The sequence below is a fragment of the Nanorana parkeri genome, unplaced genomic scaffold (assembly GCF_000935625.1).
Source record: "Nanorana parkeri isolate BGI_ZX_2015 unplaced genomic scaffold, ASM93562v1 scaffold87, whole genome shotgun sequence".
Classification (NCBI taxonomy): Eukaryota; Metazoa; Chordata; class Amphibia; order Anura; family Dicroglossidae; genus Nanorana; species Nanorana parkeri.
Genome location: NW_017306355.1, coordinates 337,679 through 359,768, shown reverse-complemented (window position 1 = coordinate 359,768; position 22,090 = coordinate 337,679). Strand labels below are relative to the sequence as shown.

Sequence of the window (22,090 nt, the reverse complement as noted above, 5' to 3'; positions counted from 1 at the left end):
TGACAAACCTCTAAAGGGCAACTGTATATTTACAAGAAACTGCCTACTCCGCACCCCCCCTGATGTAATTTGCCCTAACATCCTCCATGTCAGCTCCTTACTTACCCCTGTACCAGAGCTGCTTACGGCACCACTGCTTACCTCACCTCAGCAGAAATCCTTTTTGACACCTCCTGCATCTGCCCACTTTACCCCTTAAAGACCTCTGTGGAGCCATGTTAGATACAGGAGCTGCCCTATACATATAAGGTCTATAAATTATTATGCTACATGGGGCCAGAGATCTCCGTCTACTGTTTAAATGAATGATAGGTATAGCTATAACTATGTAAATATTGCACATTCATATGTGATTCTGAGAAACCACATACTGGATAACATCCAATAAAAATACAATATATGAAAGGTTTGTTCCGTTGACAAAGCTCCTGCGTGGAGTGAAACATATTAAGTGTGAGGTGGCTCATGCCTGTGCGGTGATTTCCGATGCTCACTCAAGATTTGACTTCAATCTGTCATTTGGATGAATATTGCCATTTACTACGCTGTAGTACACGTATCATCTGGTGATCCATGTCATGAATAGCTGGATGTGTATACATACTTGGAAACCTGAGAGGTGCTTTTCTTGAACGACCATTTACTGGAACCCGGATGAGAGTGTCATTACTCCACTTTGTTCATTATCCACAACTGGATGCATGATTGGAGGATTTCTATATCAATAACTTACACTAATATATTGTATAGGCGTACAACAGGGAGTGTGGTGTTTCCCACTCCCCAGGACGTACTGCCTGGACTGCCAGAAACTGTGTTTACATCATGACACACTCAATAGTTCTGATTTTACCTGGATAAGTTCCTTTTATCCTTCTACTTCAGAATTCATGGACTGTTGCATGGAAATCATGCACACATGCAGCTTTCACCAGTTATATTATATACTGTATATACAAAGACGCATATATAGATCACAGACTTGTCTCTTTTAGACATGTGCACCAGCAACATGTCTAAAAGAGCCATTTTTTTTAAATTAACGGAATAGTCAAAAATTGAGTCTGTTTTTTTTCAATTAAAGAATTTTATCAAAAGTCTGGACTTTTTACTAACTATTTGATTTAACCCTTTAGTGAATGGGTAGGGGTACAAGTACCCCTTACTCATTCACAAGGGGGGGACAGTATCTGGGTGCCCCCTTATTTAAAGGGGTACCCCGATGCAAATAAGCCCCCTTGCCCGCAGACCCCCACAACCACCAGGCCAGGGTTGTGGGGAAGAGGCCCTTGTCCCCATCAGCATGGGGACACCCTCCCAAAGCCGAGGGCACGTTGCCTGGTAAGGTGCAGGGAGGGGGGAGCGCTCGATCGCCCCCCCCCCCCTTTCCTGCCCTGCTGGGCCAGTGCTCGGCTCAAGGGTCTGGTAGGACTGTTAGGGGGGACTCCACGTTTCCCCCCCATTTTTTGGGGCTGGGGTTCCCCCTTAAAATTCCTACCAGACCTAAAGGGTTGCTGCAAAGGGTTTTCCTTGCTGCAACGAAATTTCGACCATAAACTATATTCCGGCCGGACTACCGCTAAAAAACGATACTTCGAATTCGGATTCGTTTGCATTCGTTTTAGCTGTGATTCGGAATTCGGATACATCCGAATCTCTGAATTTCCAAAATTTTGTCCGAATTTCGTTTCGGAACAAAATGAATCGCACATGTCTAGTCTCTTTGGACAGAATCATTGGATATATACTATAGAAATATTCACATATAGTCGGATATTCTACATATTTCCACATTGCTATACAATATATCCCGCACAAGCTGATTCTCTCCCCCCCCCCCCCTTCCACCCCATGGCGGTTTTGAGAGGATTTTAATGCTTTTATTGATGTTTGGGGTGGGGTTTTGTTGCATTTTTCTTGCATTAGTTGATGTTTGTGTTTATTATATACAATATTTGTTTCATAGTAACATAACTACAGATCTCATATACAGTATATGGTTTGACATGATTCAGAGAAAACTACCAGATATTTATATCATCCTATCTAGAGGGGTCTAATTTCATACATATATGGTTTATAAGGTCTAAGCTCTCAATTGACACCAAAATAGTAAACAGTGTTACAACACACAGTTCTGGTACAGGGATAAGTAAGGAGCTGGCATCAATGATGTTACCAACGGTTAGTTCAGGATTATTGGAAAGGTTAGAGGAGATTATTGTAAATGTACATTTGTCTTTTTAAGTGACATGGACGGGTGGAAAAACTTACAGTGTGCTGCTACAGCAGCCTATCTTTTATCTAGCGTATTGTACTTGTTATGCTCTCTTGTTCCTCCCTCCTGTTTTGTACCAAGTTAGTACAGTCCCTAGCTAGACACTCCCAGCCTCTACTGCTTAGTTTGATGGGTTTGGGAACACTTGTCCTGCACATTCACATGTGATAGTGTTTCCAAAACTCTAGGTTAAAAACAAAAAGAACAATACTGCAGCCTATTGCTTTATGGAAGAGCCTGAATAAAATATAGAAGCTCTTAGCAGGGAGTCTCATGAATACATTTCAGTGCCAGATTTTTATAATATTTTGTAATATAACCAATAACCAACCCACCTGTTTGAGCTACACTGAATATGTTTAGCTGCTATAAGCTTGTACCATGTATTGGGGTTATGTTTTGATGCTGTGTCTTTAGGACAGCAGGGATAAAAATGTCTTGTCAATCCAAGCAGAGACATGGGGGGGGTTATTCACTATATAGCTAAAGGATACAGCCGTAGCTTCGGCTGATCCTTCGGCTCTCTTCGGCCACCAGAGCCCTTTGGTTCATTCAAACAGAAGGGTTGCTGTATGGGTTATTCACAATAGCCCGTACAGCAGCCGAAGTGACAGCCGAAGCAGGGCAAATGGCCTGTGATCTCACGGCTTGCTCTGCCCAGTTGTAATAACAGAGCAGCTTCCCCAAATGACCTGGGTACGCTGATCTGTCATTAAACAATAACAACTGGACAGAGGCGCGTGACATCATCGCTTGCTCCGCCCAGTTGTTATTTATTGGCCGGCTATTTTAATGTTACTATTTATTTACATTTTTTTTCTACTTTTTTCACTGATTTTCTATTCTGCTCGCTACCAAAGAGGTACCGAGCAGAATAGCCGAGCCAAATTGGCGAACGGCAGCAAATGAGCTAGCGGAGCTTCGGCTCAGCTGATCCAGATGTTGGATTGGCTGAGTCGAAAGCTCTCTGCACTTCAGCTGACCGAAGGCAGCCGAAGTACGGATGCTTTCAGATAATGTACAGGCGGCCGTACTGAGCTGGAGTGAATAGCCGAACGTCGTTCGGCTCTGTTCACTTCAGCTCGGTTATTAATTCGGCTGCCTTTGGCGGCTAAGTGAATAACCCTAATGGTTTTGGATCCTCATTGTCTTCTCATACTTCAGAGGGCTGGGAAAACATCCTCTGTACATCATTGTAAAACTATGTTGGATTCAAATGCTGTTGTTTCAAGAGTTAACCTGCCTTTGGATTGTGCCACATCAGCAAGGGTCCACATAGACTGGCTCTAAGGAGGTATGTGTTTTAAAAAATAATATAGAATCAAACATTTAAATAAAGAAGAGGCATTATATTTACCTGTGTTGAAACTTTGTTTTTTGAACATCTCCAAATGCCGCTGCTTTTAGACACTTCCTGGTATGCAGGATACCATGTCCATCAGCTGAAAGCTGTCCTCTATGTTAATCCAGGATGCACTAGTTTACTGCAGCTTGCTCTTCAACTGATTAAACCAGTAAAAAGTTCAGAATACTGAATACTTGTGAGCAAGCAAAAAAGCAGAGAATATAAAATAAAACTGTATACTGCCCTTGCTAAAGGCTTTTATTGATCAAAGAGGGTGGTTTATAACCAGGGTCTCTTAACTAGTGATGACTTATATATGGCTGGTACCTTTCTATTTGAATAGCAGCTTCATTACACATTATCTATGAGCTTAACTCACACAAGCTTTGACTAATTTATAAACCTTATTAAATTATTTCTCATTATTAACTTGGTTTCAGAAAGCTTTATTTTTTGTTTATATTCTACGGGGCTCATTCGCAAATGTCATAATGGAATGTAGCTCCCTGTTTTAGAAATGTTGACAATCCAAACCAATGAAAAGTGAAGCCGGGCAAACTTATAAGAAATATGTCTGTATCTAGCAAACAACCGGTGACCTACTGTCATGAACAAAAACAGCATTTCTAATATTGACAACAGATAAGACCATTTTTCTTCCAGTCAACTTTCTTTAAAAATAAAAGAGCCATGACAACCTCTTAGATGTTCTTTAAACAGCGAAGCCACTCAGTCTTTGTTCAATGCCGTGAATTTGAATTTATTTTTTATTTGTTCTATGTGGCTGAGACACTTGTGTTTCTAATGTTAGACCATATTGCAGGCATGGCTCAGGATAGTTCCCCGTGGGTTAAGTAGAAATCTCTCCACTAGAAATGCTCTTTTGATGAATGTGATGCCACTTTCTGCAGAACTTCAGTGTGCGCTTTCACATCAGAGAAACTTTGTAGCATGAGATTGTTAATAAGTGTGTCATCAATCATCAGCAAAACAAATTAGTTGGTGGCCAGTCCTTTAAAACTAGACAATCAAGAAAAACACACAGCTGCATGGGAATTACTGCACATTATCAATGTGCCAGTATCCAGCCAGCTGTGTACAGTATATACTGTATGGACTGGCTGTTGTATTGTGGAAATGACCAGACATTTCCTATCCCTGCTGTTCTAAAGACAGCTTAAAAATACCCATATACACAGTGCAAGCTTCTAGCAGCTAAACATATTCACTGTCGCATAAACAAGGGGGTTGGTTTTTTATTACAAAATAGTATGAAAGTCAGCCACTGAAATGTATTCATGAGACTCAGGTTCCCTGCTCGGAGTTTCTGTATTTCTTTCAGGCTCTTCTATAAAGCAATAGACTGCAGTATTGTTCTTATTTTTGTTTTTAACCTGGGCTGTTGGGAACACCATGTCCTGAGTCGAATTAATGTGCATGACAAGTGTTCGTAAAAACCCAGCCCCTTTTAACCCACCTCCTCAAGCAACAGAGGTGATACACCACAGGATTAGGTGACAAAAGTCTGCATTTCCAACTAAAGCAGGTTGCAATATACATGGACTATTGAAGACAAGATGACAAGGTTACAAAATTTCCATATGGGTTATATAAAGTCATGCTAAGGTATGCTGGGAAGATTTTGGAGATCCAGTTGCGACAATTCCTCTATATTCCTGGCATTTCAAGGATTCGTTTATTTTTAAAGCTCATCCTTGGGCAAAACCGAAAATCCCTTCTACCTTCCTCTCGCCCTTACTACATTATTTATTTGTTAAAATACATAGTAGAGCAATTCTATTCTAACCTAAACCACCAGCCACATTGCTCGGTATGAGGGGGGTCAGTAATCAAGCCCTGCAGATGTGCCTGCACTGGCTGGCCCCCGCCATTCCTCACGCATTGAGGGCTGTCTTCTAAATCCTCAGAGGACCCTGCCACTGGACAGTCAATAAGTAGTGCCCACATCACCCAGTTGTGGACACCCAAAAAAAGACCATGCCTTCTGTGCATGGAAGAAGAGAAAATGTCACGTGACCAGTGATTTAGGTAGGTGGGTAAGGGGCATTAAAGGAGAACTTAAGTGGGTAAGGGGCATTAAAGCTACAGCTCGCGGTATACTGAGACTGCTGCAGCCGGGACGGATCACGACATTACTGTCGAGATCCACCCAGCTGCGTGTATACTGAGCTTTGGGTCACGGGAGGACACTAGTTTATGTCCTCCCGTGACCCCGAGGACCCCTGAGGAGAACTATGGGGAAAAACACTTACCCCATAGTTCTTCTTTAAGGTACTTTTTTTTAAAAAAAAGAACATTTAAATTACTTATTTCTTTTGCAAAAGATATAGATCGTTTGACATGTAGATATGTTACTTTTTTTCTCTTTGGACAGTAAAGGGAATATTATTGAATGTTTTCCAACTGAGTCTAATTAGAAAAAGATTTATAAACATACCCATAAGTGTGAGTGTGGATTTAAATGTTGTTTTTATTGCATTTTACACATACTATACTGGTCTTACAGTCTAGGCATGGTGGGCAGATCTGACGCCCTGCACATTTTCTTCTAGCATTAGTGTCCATAGGAGATGATGTGAAGGGAATGTATCATGCTATAAATGAGAGAATTAAGTTGTCAACAATCAGGAAAATGTGGGATAAATAGATAGAGATCCTACTTCTAATGTACAATCTTGGACATTACGTCATAGTTGATGGACAACTTGTGCTGTTAGGAGGATCGTGTCTCTTCATGCAGCCTAATGAACCTGGTAAATATAGGATACAAATTTGGACAGCTTGTGACTCCACATCTAGTTATACCTGGAAAATGCATCTGCCATGTGCTACAGCGGAAAAGAACCAGGGGATGCAGGTAGAATCTGGATTAGTGTGTAGGACTGCAAGAATAAGATGTCACATGTGGCAATTTTTTCAAAGCCAAACTACAGGAAATCATCTAAATCAGGAGTAGGCAACCTTGGCACCCAAGCTGTGGTGAAACGCCCAATCCCATCATGTCTCTGCGAGTCATGTATGTGACTTTCAGAGTCCTGTAGTGCCTCATGAGATTTTTAGTTTCACCACAGTTGGAGTACCAAGGTTGGCTACCCCTGATCTAAATACACAGCTGAAATAAATCTTTGGACATTGGTTTAATTGGCAAAGGGTTTGTAATTTTGTTCAACCAGCTTTGTGATCCAGATGACAATGCCAGAGAGCACTACTACATCCTTGGCCTCCATTGCAACAATTGCACAACTCAATTAACAACAAATCTCTAGCCTGATGACTGGCCAGTGAAGGAACAGCAGCATGGTGATGAGTCATGAGTCTGTTCTTTTGTTCTATCACATGTGCCATTCAATAGAGTCTGGTAAATGTAGGTAATTACATTAGTAATATTTAAAGAAGCACATGAAAATGCTGCCTGATGCTTTGCAAGGTTGCCTGTGCATGTGCTAGTGAGTGTACATTGCCCAGTGGCTCTGGAGTTGTGACTTGCAACTCCTCACAGCTCCTTTGTGCTTGGCAGACACACAGTAGGTTGGCAGAAGGGGTCTATTGTCAACCACTTCTGTGCATGAGCAGCCAACAAGCAAGAGTGACCACACAGCACTACAGCACCCACCGTCACACACACACGCCCACACACAGTCAACTCACAATTCAACACTTTAAGACATCCAGCAGAGCTCCTTGTAAGTCAACCTTTCGGTGTGCAAAAAAAACAACACAAAATCTGTTGAATAAAATGATGCAAGTACAGGAAAACCTTGTAATCTCCACAGAGATTTGCCATTTATAGTCAGTTTAATTGGCTACAACAAACTGAGAAACACCGCAGATATGTCAGACATTCATAAGCATGAGCATATCACTCTAACATTTAAATGACCAATAAAATGGCCAATTAAGTATTTTACAAAATGATACATTCATCTTAATTCTTCATGGCCGTCTGAACAGAACAAATGTATGTGATGCATCCCTGCATTTTCTCCTTCAATTGAGTTTTATGTGACCCGAGAAATGTCTCATGGGAATCACTGTATATTCCCTTCCCCCCGGCCACATACACACACACCCTCTGTAATACAGAGTATGTGGGCCAAGTGGACTGCAAGGGATTAAATATGATTCACAATGGCCTCAATATCACCCTCAATCACATTAAGCTTTACATTTCCCGGACTAAAACTTTACAGGGCAATTTTTCTTTTATTCAAAGTGGTACAGCTATTAAAAAAAATAAATAAATATACTGGCCAGTACTCCACATTATTGATGTTAAGTGCATTGTAGATACAGTGACCTTTTATGAAAAAGGTTGTGATAAGCATACAATTTCGAAAGCAATTTGTAATACAATGACAAAGCAAAAGATAAGCGAGTTATTAAAGTCACCGTCCTATACAGCTAGTTGTTTCCCATTTTCATTTCCTCTTACTGCAGCCCATAAGACTGACTTAATGTATTTTTTTTAGCAGTTAATGACATTAGTGCATGTTAATTTGCTTTTAAGCGTTTTGATAATTGATGTTATAATAGTGTGATAATTTGCACTTAAATATTTTTAATGAGATAGTTTCATAAATCGCTGTCAGAACACTTGCTGATAATGTCCTGAAAAAATACCTCAGGAGGCTTGGGAAGCATCATCATCAATATAAGTTGCCCGCAGCTAGGATTGTTCTATAGTTTGTACATGAGAGAGAAGTTGTGGTTGCTCGATTTTATGGCTAGCCACTTCCTCCTTAGAGCTCTGCTATGCTGCTGGGCCTTCAGGTACATTACTGCACAACCTAGAATCACCTATCGAAACATAGATGAGTGACAGCAGAAAAAGACCAAGTGGTCCATCAAGTCTGCCCCCCTTTTTTAACCTTTTACTATGTTTGTCCCAAGCATGTTAAAAGGGTAACTTATATTATTATTATACAGGATTTATATAGCGCCAACAGTTTGCGCAGCGCTTTACAATATAAGGAAGACATTATAATCACAATACAATTCAAGACAAGATGGTAAGGAGGGCCCTGCCTGTGAGGGCTTACAATCTATAAAAAAATATGTATTTCTATATTGAATTTCCATAAGTTCTATTACACTCCTAATACTCATATTGATCTAAAGGTTGGTAAACTAACTTATTGAAGATGCCCATAGGATGTACTTCCTCAATTTCACCCAGTCCTGTGAATATGCACTTCTTTGTTTCACAACTCTAACTAAGCCTGCCTTTTGAACTACAACTCAACATGTTGACTTCCCACAATGTAACATTATCATTGCTTGCTGGGAGCAATTCATGATGGGCTATGTAGTCTTGATAAATGGAGATTGTATCACATCAAGTAGCAGGGTAAGAGATGCAAAACACACTGGGAATCCAGGAAGTTGCTGAAAGTAATGGGCAGTACATACTACATAAAAGGGATTTTTTCCAGGAAGCTTTGACTGCATTATTAAAAACAAATATAGTATGTATTCCTTTTACAATGCTGAGGTTATAACATCATAATATATGCTGTGACTGAGAAATCCTTTAAATTCACTTGCTGTTGAATGAATCACTACCTCTGTTGGAAGTCTGTTCAAAACCTATAGTCGCTTCATGACTGATCTCAGAATTTAGAACAAACTTTAAGAACTCTGAAGAACTTGTCTAGCTGTTTTTTTTTACTATTATGGGTTGTTGGGTTGTTGTGATCCTTCTATAACGTTAAGCTATTTGTTTCACAGTTTACGATTAGTTGCTATAGACTAGAAGGGATTAACAAAACAGCCTGAAATTTAGTAATGCCTTTTATGTTATAGTAAAGTATGGTAATAGTATAGTATAGTAGCTCCCAACAGTCCCTCATTTCAAAACAAATTCCTCTTCCCTCCTCAAATGTCCCTCTTTCAGTATGAATAAATGTGCTATTTAATGTATTAATTCATATTGCACTAAGCTGTTCATTCATTCTTTAGATTAGCACACATGGGAGCAACACCATTCTGAGCTGGCCAATCAAGATGGCCTGAAGAAGCCCAAGAAGACCAGAACTGGCAAGGGAGCCTGTGGATGTCGCATCTCTGGAGCAAAGGTAAGTTTAGTTCCACTTTCATTTCTAATGGTCCAAATGATTGGTGGATATAGTAAGGGTGTGTACATCGCTTAAATATTCTGTGCTAAAAGGTATCCCTTGCTCGAAACTCCAAAGGCTAACCCTAAAAAGCTTCCCTGAAAGCTCGCTGCACGTACTGCTCTTGGATCCTCTGCCCTGCCTGACACTTTTGGGCTCATGCACTTTTAAACCACAGTTGTTGCTTAGGGATCTTCGTTGCTGTCATGGAAGGGCAGACCTCTGCATCGCATAATTGCGTTTTCCTTCTTTCCTCCTTTTGAAATCATACTGTTTTGGTTATGCCTCCTACTCTGTAACCATATTTTTTGAGGCTGTAAGAGTGTATGCTTCTTATACCCTTATATTTAATTACTCATGTTCGCCCTTGCGGCAATCCTACTCCCTCTTCCCCACTTTTCCCCTAGCTCCTCTCACTCCCACCGTTACTGTTTTCTGTCTCCCCTGATCTCATTCTCCCCTCCTTCCTTTTGTGTTTGCCTCTTGGGAAGCGCACTGATACCTATTTATTAACAGGGTGTGTTATTGGACCTGGGAGGGAGTGTGACCTCCAGTATGGGCCGACAAATGTTTGGTAACTCCTCCCGTGGACCACGACTTTACCGGGTTAATTTCAGAACCCACTGTGGTCTTATTTAGATTTTTGTTTTCACCTATTTTTGATTTTGATTTTTTTTTACTGTTTCAGGATTTATTTTGGTTGTATTTGTTCAATTTCCCTAACCTTTCTCTCCTCTTCTCTATCTTCATCTTTCCCTCCTCTTTTCTCTTTAATGGCCTTGGGATCCTATGACCGTCTTCATGTTTTCCTACACTGGTTGGACCCTCCTACAGCGGTAATTACCTAATGACCCCTTATGAAAACCCTATGCATACTCACCCTTAGTGTTAAGGGTTTTAACTCTCCGAATAAACAAAATTTAACATTCCGCCATTTTCCTTCTCTTAGCGCGAATGTGGTTTGCTTACAGGAGACCAATTTTTGCCAGGCCTTGGCTCCTGGGTACTTTAGTCGCAACTACCATCAGGTTTTTCTCGCTAACGCACAGATAAAACAGAGGGGAGTGCTTATTGCTTTCAGCAGATCAATACAGTTTGTATGCTCTAGGGAGATCAGAGACCCCGCAGGGAGATATCTTCTCCTTTCTGGCTTGCTACACGATAGATACAATAGTTACATACTATACTCCAAACACTAATAAATTATCCTTTTTTTAATCAGAAGTATAATACTAATTCAGTCTTAGTGCTTTTCCTGGATAGTTGGACACCACTTTGACTCCCCCTACACATTCTGCTTCTTTGCGCTTCCTATTTGCTCAACATTCTTTGCTGGACTGCTGGTGCAAAAGCCATCCCACTACTAAATACTTCACCTTCTATTCCCACCCTCACAAATCTTGCTCTCGCATTAATAACGTTTTTGTTTCCCACCCTATGCTGTCTTCTATCACCCGTGCGGACATTGTCCCTATATCTTAGTGTGACCACTCTGCCGTATTAGTCTCTTTCTCTTCTCTATTGGCTCGTGGCGCTGACCCCACCTGGTCGTTCAACAACTCTTTTTTCTCTGACGCCTCTCTAAAAGCTTCCTTTCAATTTAATTATCTGTTTGAACCTTACACCTGACATTTCTGCTTAGATGCTGTAGGAGGCACACAAGGCTGTCATACGAGGTCATTGTATGAAATAGGCCTCCATATTCAAGAAAGGCTATTTTGCTCGTCTGCATCGTTTAGAACAGGCATTCTATAAGTCTAGCGCTTTTCAATGTAATGCTACTAAATTACACCAAGTAGCTCTCGATAATGCCTGTCGAGACCCTAACTTACTTTTGGTTAATCAAGCTGAAAAATCTCTACAATGCCGGAAACATCTTTTCTCTCTAAAATCCAATAAGCTGGACTTTCTTCTAGCCACTAGGCTTCGCAAGGCCGACCCAACCTCCAAACCTTTTCGTCTTCGCGTATCAAGGGATACTTTTATTAGCAATTTAGCCAAAATAGTAGACATGTTACACTCTTTTATCTCATACCTTATGCCCTTTCTACCCTCCCCCCATTGTTTAATAGTTACATAGTTACATAGTTAGTCAGGTTGAAAAAAGACAGAAGTCCATCGAGTTCAACATATAGAGGTACGGAGAAAAAAAAATTGATGACTCGCTCTTCAATTATCTTTTCCTCCACTTTCAGACTGTTTTCTAGACACTCTAAAATAACCCATTACAGAATCGGAAATTTCTAACTGCTATCAAAAAAGCTAATAAAAAAAACGGGCCTGACGGCTTTACTGCCGCTTGTTATAAAAATTACTCTGACCTTCTATCTCCCATACTGCAAGATGCACTTAATTCACTTTGCGACAGACTTTCTTTCGGCACAGAATCCTTGACTGCTAACGTAGTCATGATCCCTAAACCAGACTTTGATAATTCGGTTCCCTCCAATTTCTGCCCAATCTCTTTAAATATTGACATTAAACTCCTTGCTAAAATATTAGCGACTTGATAGGGGGACTTAATACACATAAACCAAGTGGGCTTTGTGCCCATTAGGCAAGCCAGTGATAATATACATAAAAGCATTCTACTTATTGTGGCAGCCAAGAAGCTTGGCTTACCTTTAATGCTACTGTCCCTGGATAGTAGTAAGGCGTTTGACTCCCTTTCCTGGCCCAACCTTTTTTATACCCTGAAATGCTGGGTCTTCCACCGAAATTCTGGACGTGTGTTTCTGTCCTTTATAAGTCTCCTTTTGCCTTTGTTCGTTACGCAGGTTTTCGTTCCCCTCCTTTCCCAATCTTGCGAGGAACTCATCAAGGATGCCCTCTATCTCCGCTTCTCTGCCCTGACCATTGAACCACTAGCTCATCTTATTAGAACTTCACCAGATGTCTTGGGTTTACATATTGCCGATCATCTTTATAAATTAAGCATGTTCACAGATGATGTTTTACTTACCATCACTAATCCCCTTATTTAGCCAATTTACAGAATCTTTTGTCTAAACTTGGGGAGTCTCTGGCCTCATAGTTTACCACTAGAAATCAAAAGCACTTAACATTTCTCTCCCCTCTGGGTTTGAAATCATTTGCCTCGTTGGGTTCCACCTATCGTCTACCTGCTTCTGAACTGTTTCGATAAATGCAGGTGAAGCATTTTGTAACCTCTATAACCTCTACTATTTGTTTTTCTGGTGGTAGTCGTTACTCCTTCTTATATTATACTTTCTTATCTAAAAGTGCGGCTTGACCTACGTGTGCAAATGGTAATCTGACCTTGGGCTATGGTTGCCTGATGATGTTTGGGAGCAAATTTCGGCCGCTACAAAATCATATTCCCAAAATGCTGTGGCTGTAGAAGCTAATTACAATGTGCTTCTTAGATGGTATATGGTACCCAGTAGGTTAGCCCGTGCTAACCCCAGCTATTCATTCAGCTGTTTTCATGGCTGTCCGATACAGGGTGACTTTTGTCATATCTAGTGGTATTGTCCGATCACTCAGAGGCTTTGGTCACAAGTATATGATATGTTGCAGGTTGTCTTCCAGAGAAGGCTATCTACGAATTTGAGAGAAGCATTGCTAAATGTTCACCCTGAAAATCTCTCTAAACACCAAATTACTTTGATGTCCCATGTGTTGACAGCCACGAAGCAGGTGATTGCTGGAGCTTGGATCTCGGGCAAACTTAACATAACGGCAGTCCAGCACAGGCTACAGTGGGTCCTGGTTAATGAGAAGCTAACTGCTAAATTGGGAAAAAGAATGCCTAGGTTTTGCAGGGTCAGGGAACTTTTTACCCCCTAATTTTGATAGAGAATTGTTGGAAATCTAACTTCTTACTCCTCCATTTACACACTTTTCTGGGGTCCTGGAACCCCTCGGTCATTGTATTCTTATTTCTTTTCTACCCTTTTCCTTTTCTTCCCTGAACATCACCCCTATCCTTTAATAATAATATTTCTGTTTAAACTAGCAATGTTCCAAGGTCCCCTCGCTTATGTTATGACAGTCATCATGTCTTGCTCTCACATTGGGGCTAGTCATTGTTCTCTTATATTTTACAAGTGACCTTTCTTATTCCTTCCTGTTATGTTTTATATTCATTGTTTATTGCCATATTTATGAACACCAGACCTTGAAGCAATAGACTGAATAGGAAGATGCCAGCGTTCCAAGGGGCGTTAAAGACATGAGAATGAATGGAATATGCATTTTTTTATGTCAATTCATTCCAAAAAGTTTCCCTGGTGTAGAGATGCCACCACAGTACATGTACAGGTGAAACTCGAATAATTAGAATATCGTGCAAAAGTTCATTTATTTCACTAATGCAACTCAAAAGGTGAAACTAATATATGAGATAGACTCATTACATGCAAAGCAAGATAGTTCAAGCCGTGATTTGTCATAATTGTGATGATTATGGCTTACAGCTCATGAAAACCCCAAATCCACAATCTCAGAAAATTAGAATATTACATGCAATCAATAAAACAAGGATTGTACATAGAACAATATCGGACCACTGAAAAGTATAAGCATGCATATGTACTCAGTACTTGGTTTGGGCCCCTTTTGCAGAAATTACTGCCTCAATGCGGCGTGGCATGGAAGCTATCAGCCTGTGACACTGCTGAGGTGTTATGGAAGACCAGGATGCTTCAATAGCAGCCTTCAGCTCTTCTGCATTGTTCGGTCTCATGTCTCTCACCTTTCTCTTGGCAATGCCCCATAGATTCTCTATGGGGTTCAGGTCAGGCGAGTTTGCTGGCCAATCAAGCACAGTAATCCACGGTCATTGAACCAGGTTTTGGGGCTTTTGGCAGTGTGGGCAGGTGCCAATTCCTGCTGGAAAATGAAGTCAGCATCCCCACAGAGCTCGTCTGCGGAAGGAAGCATGAAGTGCTCTAAAATCTCCTGGTAGACGGCTGCGTTGACGGCTGCGTTGAAATAAATGAACTTTTGCACGATATTCTAATTATTCGAGTTTCACCTGTAGACTCTATCTTGAATTTTTGGACCTTTATAAAGGCGTTGACTGCCTACATGTCTAAAATCCGTTAAACCCCACCCTTCCTAGGCACCATAAACAGGTTGGCATAAAAGACTCTGAACTTGTCTAAGGGTAGAGCAGGAGTAATCACTCATTGCTAAAGTAAGCTCTCAACAGTGAACAAAGTGTGTTTATAGTGTGCATTGATATATTTACCAACAATGAACATAGTATTGTTGCAACGAAGTGTACAGCGCTAAATGCCCTTCAGGAAATTCGGTGTCAAGCAATCATAAAAAAGTGTATATATAATGTAAAATATTATAAACTATTTGTGTATAAACTCATAATGTGTTTAAAATTGTATCAACAGGTGTCATAAAAAGCGTATCATAAATACACCTTATTACAAAGAAAATAAATAAAAAGTCTCCAAAAAAACATGTGTCATATATGTGAAAAATAAAATTATCACATTATAAAACAGTCTGTGTTGTTTTCATTCGAAAATTAATAGAAATATGCACTTATATTTTTTTTTAAATGCACTTATAGTTTTTTAAAGTTTTAAAGCTCTCAGATCTTCAAGACAAGAAGCCAAAAAAACTTTTTTGAAAAATGAAAAATAAAAAAATAAATAAAAAAATTGTTCAATATTGTGATGTGTCCAACGAAAAAAAAATTTGAAAGAAGAAAAAAACAGGCAGGTCCCCTATAGGGAATGCACTCACCCGATCCTTGATGATCGAAAGCCTTTATTCTTATCCAGTGGAGACCGAAGATGTATATCCTCTTCCCCCGTTTGGTGAAAGCCTCAGGCTACAGAACCCGCTTGCTTCTCCGAGATGAAAGGATTACAATCTTTACTGTTAGGTCTCCTCTATTGGGTATCCATCCGGACAAAGAACACGAGAGATGCGCTCATAGCGTAATAAGTTCAACTTTAATAGGTCCAAATAATAAATACAAATAAGCGCTACATAAATTCCATAAAAGTCAACGTGGAAAGCCGGCTAGTCACTCAATCTGAGTGCAGAAAAGACTGGAACAATGACGTAAAGGTAGGGCCTAAAAAAGGTAGGGCCTACCTTTACGTCATTGTTCCAGTCTTTTCTGCACTCAGATTGAGTGACTAGCCGGCTTTCCATGTTGACTTTTATGGAATTTATGTAGCGCTTGTTTGTATTTATTATTTGGACCTATTAAAGTTGAACTTATTACACTATGAGCGCATCTCTCGTGTTCTTTGTCCGGATGGATACCCAATAGAGGAGACCTAACAGTAAAGATTGTAATCCTTTCATCTCGGAGAAGCAAGCGGGTTCTGTAGCCTGAGGCTTTCACCAAACGGGGGAAGAGGATATACATCTTGGGTCTCCACTGGATAAGAATAAAGGCTTTCGATCATCAAGGATCTGGTGAGTGCATTCCCTATAGGGGACCTGCCTGTTTTTTTCTTCTGTCAAATTTTTTATCGTTGGACACATCACTATATTGAACATTTTTTTTTATTTTTCATTTTTCAAAAAAGGTTTTTTGGCTTCTTGTCTTGAAGATCTGAGAGCTTTAAAACTTTAAAAAACTATAAGTGCATTTAAAAAAAAATATAAGTGCATATTTTTATTAATTTTCGAATGAAAACAACACAGACTGTTTTATAATGTGATAATTTTATTTTTCACATATATGACACATGTTTTTTGGAGACTTTTTATTTATTTTCTTTGTAATAAGGTGTATTTATGATACGCTTTTTATGACACCTGTTGATACAATTTTAAACACATTATGAGTTTATACACAAATAATTTATAATATTTTACATTATATATACACTTTTTTATGATTGCTTGACACGGAGGTGATATCATTCTGATCCTTACCGTTACCGAATTTCCTGAAGGGCATTTAGCGCTGTACACTTCGTTGCATCATTATTCTGGGGGCTTTTAGCCTGAGTTCAGCAGCTTGTTTCTTTCCCTTTGGTTTTAGAACTATTATGCAATTTTAGCTCCGGGGTCGTATTAATATTAATTTTAATCCAGTTTTTACATTTTACATATTATTACCATTTCCATTAGCGCAAGTTAGTTTGGTTCAAATGAACACAGTATGTTTATAGCATGCATTAGTATATTCACCAACAGTGAACATAGTATATTTATTGCATGCACTAGTATATTCACCAACAGGGAAGATAGTATATTTATAGCGTGCATTGGTATATTCACCAACATTGAACATAGTATGTTTATAGCATGCATTAGTATATTCACCAACAGTGAACATAGCTGATTTGCATATAACTTCCAAATGTGTGACCCTTTTGTAGTATTCACCAATAAACATGCTAATCCCTTTCCTTGCACATGACACTACAACAACTTTGACACCTTAGCAGTTTTTTTGCAATACGTTGATAACATTTAGCACAGAATTGCTGGCAGTAAACACTTTAGTATGTGAACTATGGCTGTTATGTCTGTGATTTTCAGGCTTGCCTTAATAAGACAGCAGTTGAGCTTTTTGGAGGATTGTCAGAGAATGGATGTAAGGAAATATTGATCCATTCAATGTTCTGTGAGGAAAACCTGCATGAAAGCGGGTTTGAGATCCAAAGATTGTGATCAGTGCTTCAAAACCTGCTAACAACAGTGTATACCACAGAAGGATTAAAAGGGCATGGACATGAGCAAAGGTAGAATAATTAACCCAGAAGCTATGCTGTCTCTTTCTTCACATGGGTAAGATGTTTCCACAAAAACATTGCAAAGTGCGCAATACAATGCAGTAGCTTTTTATGCACACAGTACCTGTAAGACTAGTTATTAATCTTGTGTGCACAGCACTATAATTTATCATTGTGCAGATTGTTACCTTTTCATCAGCATCATCTCCTACTAATGCATATACATTATTTATATGGTATACAGTGATTTACATTTTAATTTCCACACAGAACAAATATAGATAGGTAACATCTAGTTCATGTGAATACATAAAAAGCACCTTATAGCACAAAACGGGAAGTGACACAAATTAGTATATTCGCTGAAACCTTTTTGCGTGTTGCAAAATTTTTTTTGCTCGAGTACATTTTTGTTAAAGTGGTGATTATTCTATCGGAAATGTAAAACACAACAAACACTGTATTTAGATCTTGAGCAAATATCTGATTCCTCTTCATGCCAGAGCATCATGTGGCTTGACTCATATGTCTGAGCGCTGAATGGTTTAATTACAGTACCAGCAGCTCAGGCAGCTGCTATAGGGCTCAGAGATGGAGTGGTCCCAGCAGAACCAGGTTTGTGAGAGGGACAATAGCTGATACTATGGAAAGTTATGTCTATTTGAGGATTAGGCTGTCATTGCATTATTCTTTAAACTGGCTATATGCCTCAGAAACCTTATTATTATTACCTTAATATTATTTCGAAGTAGCTATAATATAACCATAACACAAACATGACAATCACAGTGTAAAGCCCTTAAAACATGCTTTATTTTAATGTGGCAAAGCACAAAGTGTAGCACACATTTTGCTTAGAGCTCATGTGTATTAACCCATTAGGGTAAAAGCAATCTTTGCACACGCAGTGTCAGAAAGCATTTGGAGCCAGAAAGCTTCAGGAATACATACCAAGCATTTTTCCTATTTATAGAAATCACCCAGTGTAACCAGCAAAATCCGACAGTGACATCAGAAAAACACAGCTAAATCATGTCGGGGGAACATGAAGGGGTTGATTTACTAACCTTATAAACACACCACGAACATGTATACACCTCTGTAGTGTGTTCCCTCCCAGCATGATCTATGGGTGGAATCTAAACACCTTTGTAGTGTGTACACACCTAGCAGGTGTGTTGTGCAAAGCCAAGCATGAATTGCAAGGTGATGTTGTGTAAATTAGCTCTATGTTGTGTTGCTTGCGTTGATGAATGCAGGAATGTAAATGCATGAGCTAACCATTTTTGTCTAAACTGTGAAGCAGCATTATATATGCATCATGTGCATGATTTTTCCATATATGGCATTAGTGGAAATATGCTTTTAGAGACTTTTTGGTTGATAAATACGTTTTGCTGTGTGAAAATCACACGCACCTGGTGTGTGCGTGTTTCTAGGTCAGTAAATCACCCCCGAAGAGTCACATATGCCAGTATAATAAAGGATGAAAATATCATTAGGCTGAATGTGGCTTCTAAAGACTGGTTTGGAGGACTCCTCCAAACCGGTCTTTAGAAGCCACATTCAGCTTACATGATTTTTCACATGATTTTACATGTGTACATGATCTAGGTCCTACTCCTCTTGGGGGAGTAGGACCTAGATCATGTACACATGTACACATTTTCACATGATTTTACATGTGCACATCATCTAGGTCCTACTCCTCCTGGGGGAGTAGGACCTAGATGATGTACACATGTAAAATGGTGAATATTGAGAAAACAATACAGCTATAATAGTGCATTCATTGTAACCAGGACAGTATACTGTTACATGAAGTCCGACAGAATGATTTTAAAGGTGGTAATTCTTACATGCAATGCGGATAAATGCCTTCTGACTTTTTGAGGTACCAGAGGAGCTCCAGGCCACACAATGACACCAGTATTCCTCCAGGCCAAATATCTTCTCCACCTGCTGCCTTGAGATCTCAATCCTTACTTCCATGACTGGCAAACCTATGAAGATTCAATGAATGTCAGTGAGCACAAACAGCATTTTGTACAACCACACAAAGGTTTAGAGTTAAGACATAAATATACTAGGTTTGATGTACTAAAGGTAAATAGGCTGTTCATTTTGCAAGGGAATTTGCACTTTGCAGAAGTTTCCCCTTAGTTTATTAATGAGTGAAAGCTATGCTGACTTCCATCATCCAAGCAAAAATACTGCTTTTTATTTTCTTTGCACATTGATTGGGTGTACTTTGCAAAGTGACATTTCACCACATTCACCAAGCTAAGGGGGTAATTCCCATGCAAAGTGCACATCCCCTTCCAAAGAGAACAACCTATTTGCTTTAGTTAATCAACACCACTGTGTAATTAAACTCTCCACTGTTTTCCATTAGGTAGTAAAATAAGATCCCGAGTACAGTTATCCACAGCTACCAATCAGATTTCAGCTTATTGAGTTTATTTCTACAGAAATAGGTTGCAGTGGGCCATCCTTTATAACACATCATTATACAGTTACACTGCTCTACTAATTAAATTGTATCTAGAGCCAAAGCTGCTGTTTTCATGTTGGATAGAGTAAGGGAGGGTTGTTATTGCTGTCTGTGTTTCTGTGTTCACCCTCTCTATTTCTTCAAGTGACTTTTGTCACCTGGACTAAAAGTGAGAGAACATCCAAAATTTGGAGATGTCACTAGAACAGGAATAGAGGAAGAATCTTTCAATAGGGACAACTGACTAAATAAAAAAAATAGGCTTTGGGATTAGACATACTTCTGATCATGATCTATTGAAGAAAGCCAACATTGCAGATTTGAAGAAGGGTCACCATGATGCAATACAGTGGCGTCACAAGGGGGGTGCGACCCGCACCCTGGTGACACCATTGGAGGGGTGACATCAAAATCACTGACAGTCACTGTAAATGCCCCCTTAGGTGACACCATTGGAGGGGTGACATCATAATCACTGACAGTCACTGGGAATGCCCCCATGACAGAATGCCCAACTTTTCGGAGGGGGTGTCACTGAAAGAGGTGTCACCCCCTCCGAAAACTCGGGCATTCTGTCATGGTCCCGAGAGCCCTGAAGTTTTAGGAGAGAGAAAGGGATACCTTATTGTGTCGGGTGAACGTCCCCTTCTTTCTCTGCCGGCGGCAGATATCAATAAGATAGCCGTGCATGCGCAATGACATCACGGTGGGGTGTCACCCGGTATCTGCTCCGGGTGACACCCGGCCTTGGGACGCCCCTGATGTAATAGACATGAAAATGCACTCAAAGAATATTGTAAAATAAAATTTGCAAAATAATAGAAAAACCCAATGATCAGAGCATGTAGATACAATTGTAAAGGTTGAAGCTCAACCACCTAAACACTTACAGGTGAAACTCGAATAATTAGAATATCGTGCAAAAGTAATGGCAGTAAGTGCTGCAAAAGGGGCCCAAACCAAGTACTGAGTACATATGCATGCTTGTACTTTTCAGAGGTCCGATATTGTTCTATGTACAATCCTTGTTTTATTGTTGCATGTAATAATCTACTTTTTTGAGGTTGTGGATTTGGGGTTCTTGGGGTTTTCATGAGCTGTAAGCCATAATCATCACAATTATGACAAATCACGGCTTGAACTATCTTGCTTGGCATGTAACGAGTCTATCTCATATATTAGTTTCACCTTTTACGTTGCATTAGTGAAATAAATGAACTTTGCACGATATTCTAATTATTGGACACCTTTACATAGTTGCCAGCAATTCTACAATTCTCCGGAATGTTCTGAACTCACTATAGCCACCAAGTATGCAAGTACTGAACAAAACACAAGCTCCTGCCAGCATACAGACATGCAGGTTCTCACAGCTTTACATATGTGTGTCTGCAATATTTCTGGAGAACAGGAGGTAAAAATACCAGGTCACACATGTACTGCTGTATGGGCAGGCTTTGTTTGAAAATGGACCAGGCCATGATAGAAAATTCTGTTTCAAGATGGCAGATGACTGAACTCTGGCCACTACATTCTGATGTGTGATGGAAGAATGCAATCTATAGCAACATTCATGCTTCTAATGTAGCTCTAAAAAAGGGAGAACTGACTAGTTGCCATGGGGACACACACAGCTATTTGCATGATGCCCTTTGTTATCTGATTGGTATAAAATTTGAAGCACACATGTTCACCTATGCGCACACATAAGTAGTTATTCTTTTGCATTTGCTGTAGTTATTAATGGTTTTACATCCAGATTTGCAGAAAACACTTTAAAAGGAATTGGTGGCAGGTGAGGTGTATAATACTATGAGAAGTATTAGATTTAAACCAACTTATTTTATGAAAAGGAAACATGAAAATAGAAGGAAGAGGATTACAGTAGGAGCAGCATAAATAAAATAAATCCCATGAATTTAAAGTATAGTGTGGAAAAGTATAACCTGAAAAATCTTGGTAATTGAATAAATATACTTTGATCTTGCATAGCATTGTCGACTAGGTTTATCTGCAAAGTTTGCCACCATCTTTGCAGCTCAGATACATTCTGTGAACTTTGCTGAAGGAAAACTAAGAAGTGTTCGATGCAAAATGTATTTTCTTTACTATACAAACTTGCAAACAAAAAGGTACAATAACCCATAATTG

The 22,090-nt window shown here is 39.6% G+C and overlaps 1 protein-coding gene across 1 annotated transcript in view; it reads right to left on the bottom strand.

Annotated features, from left to right (window-relative positions):
* Positions 1–22,090, bottom strand: part of UNC5A (unc-5 netrin receptor A) — a 315,219-nt gene that overhangs the window by 82,719 nt on the left and 210,410 nt on the right. The window contains exon 3 of the mRNA XM_018552406.1: positions 19,305–19,448. Within this exon, the coding sequence (XP_018407908.1) occupies positions 19,305–19,448 (144 nt within the window). The remainder of the gene's footprint in view (positions 1–19,304; positions 19,449–22,090) is intronic.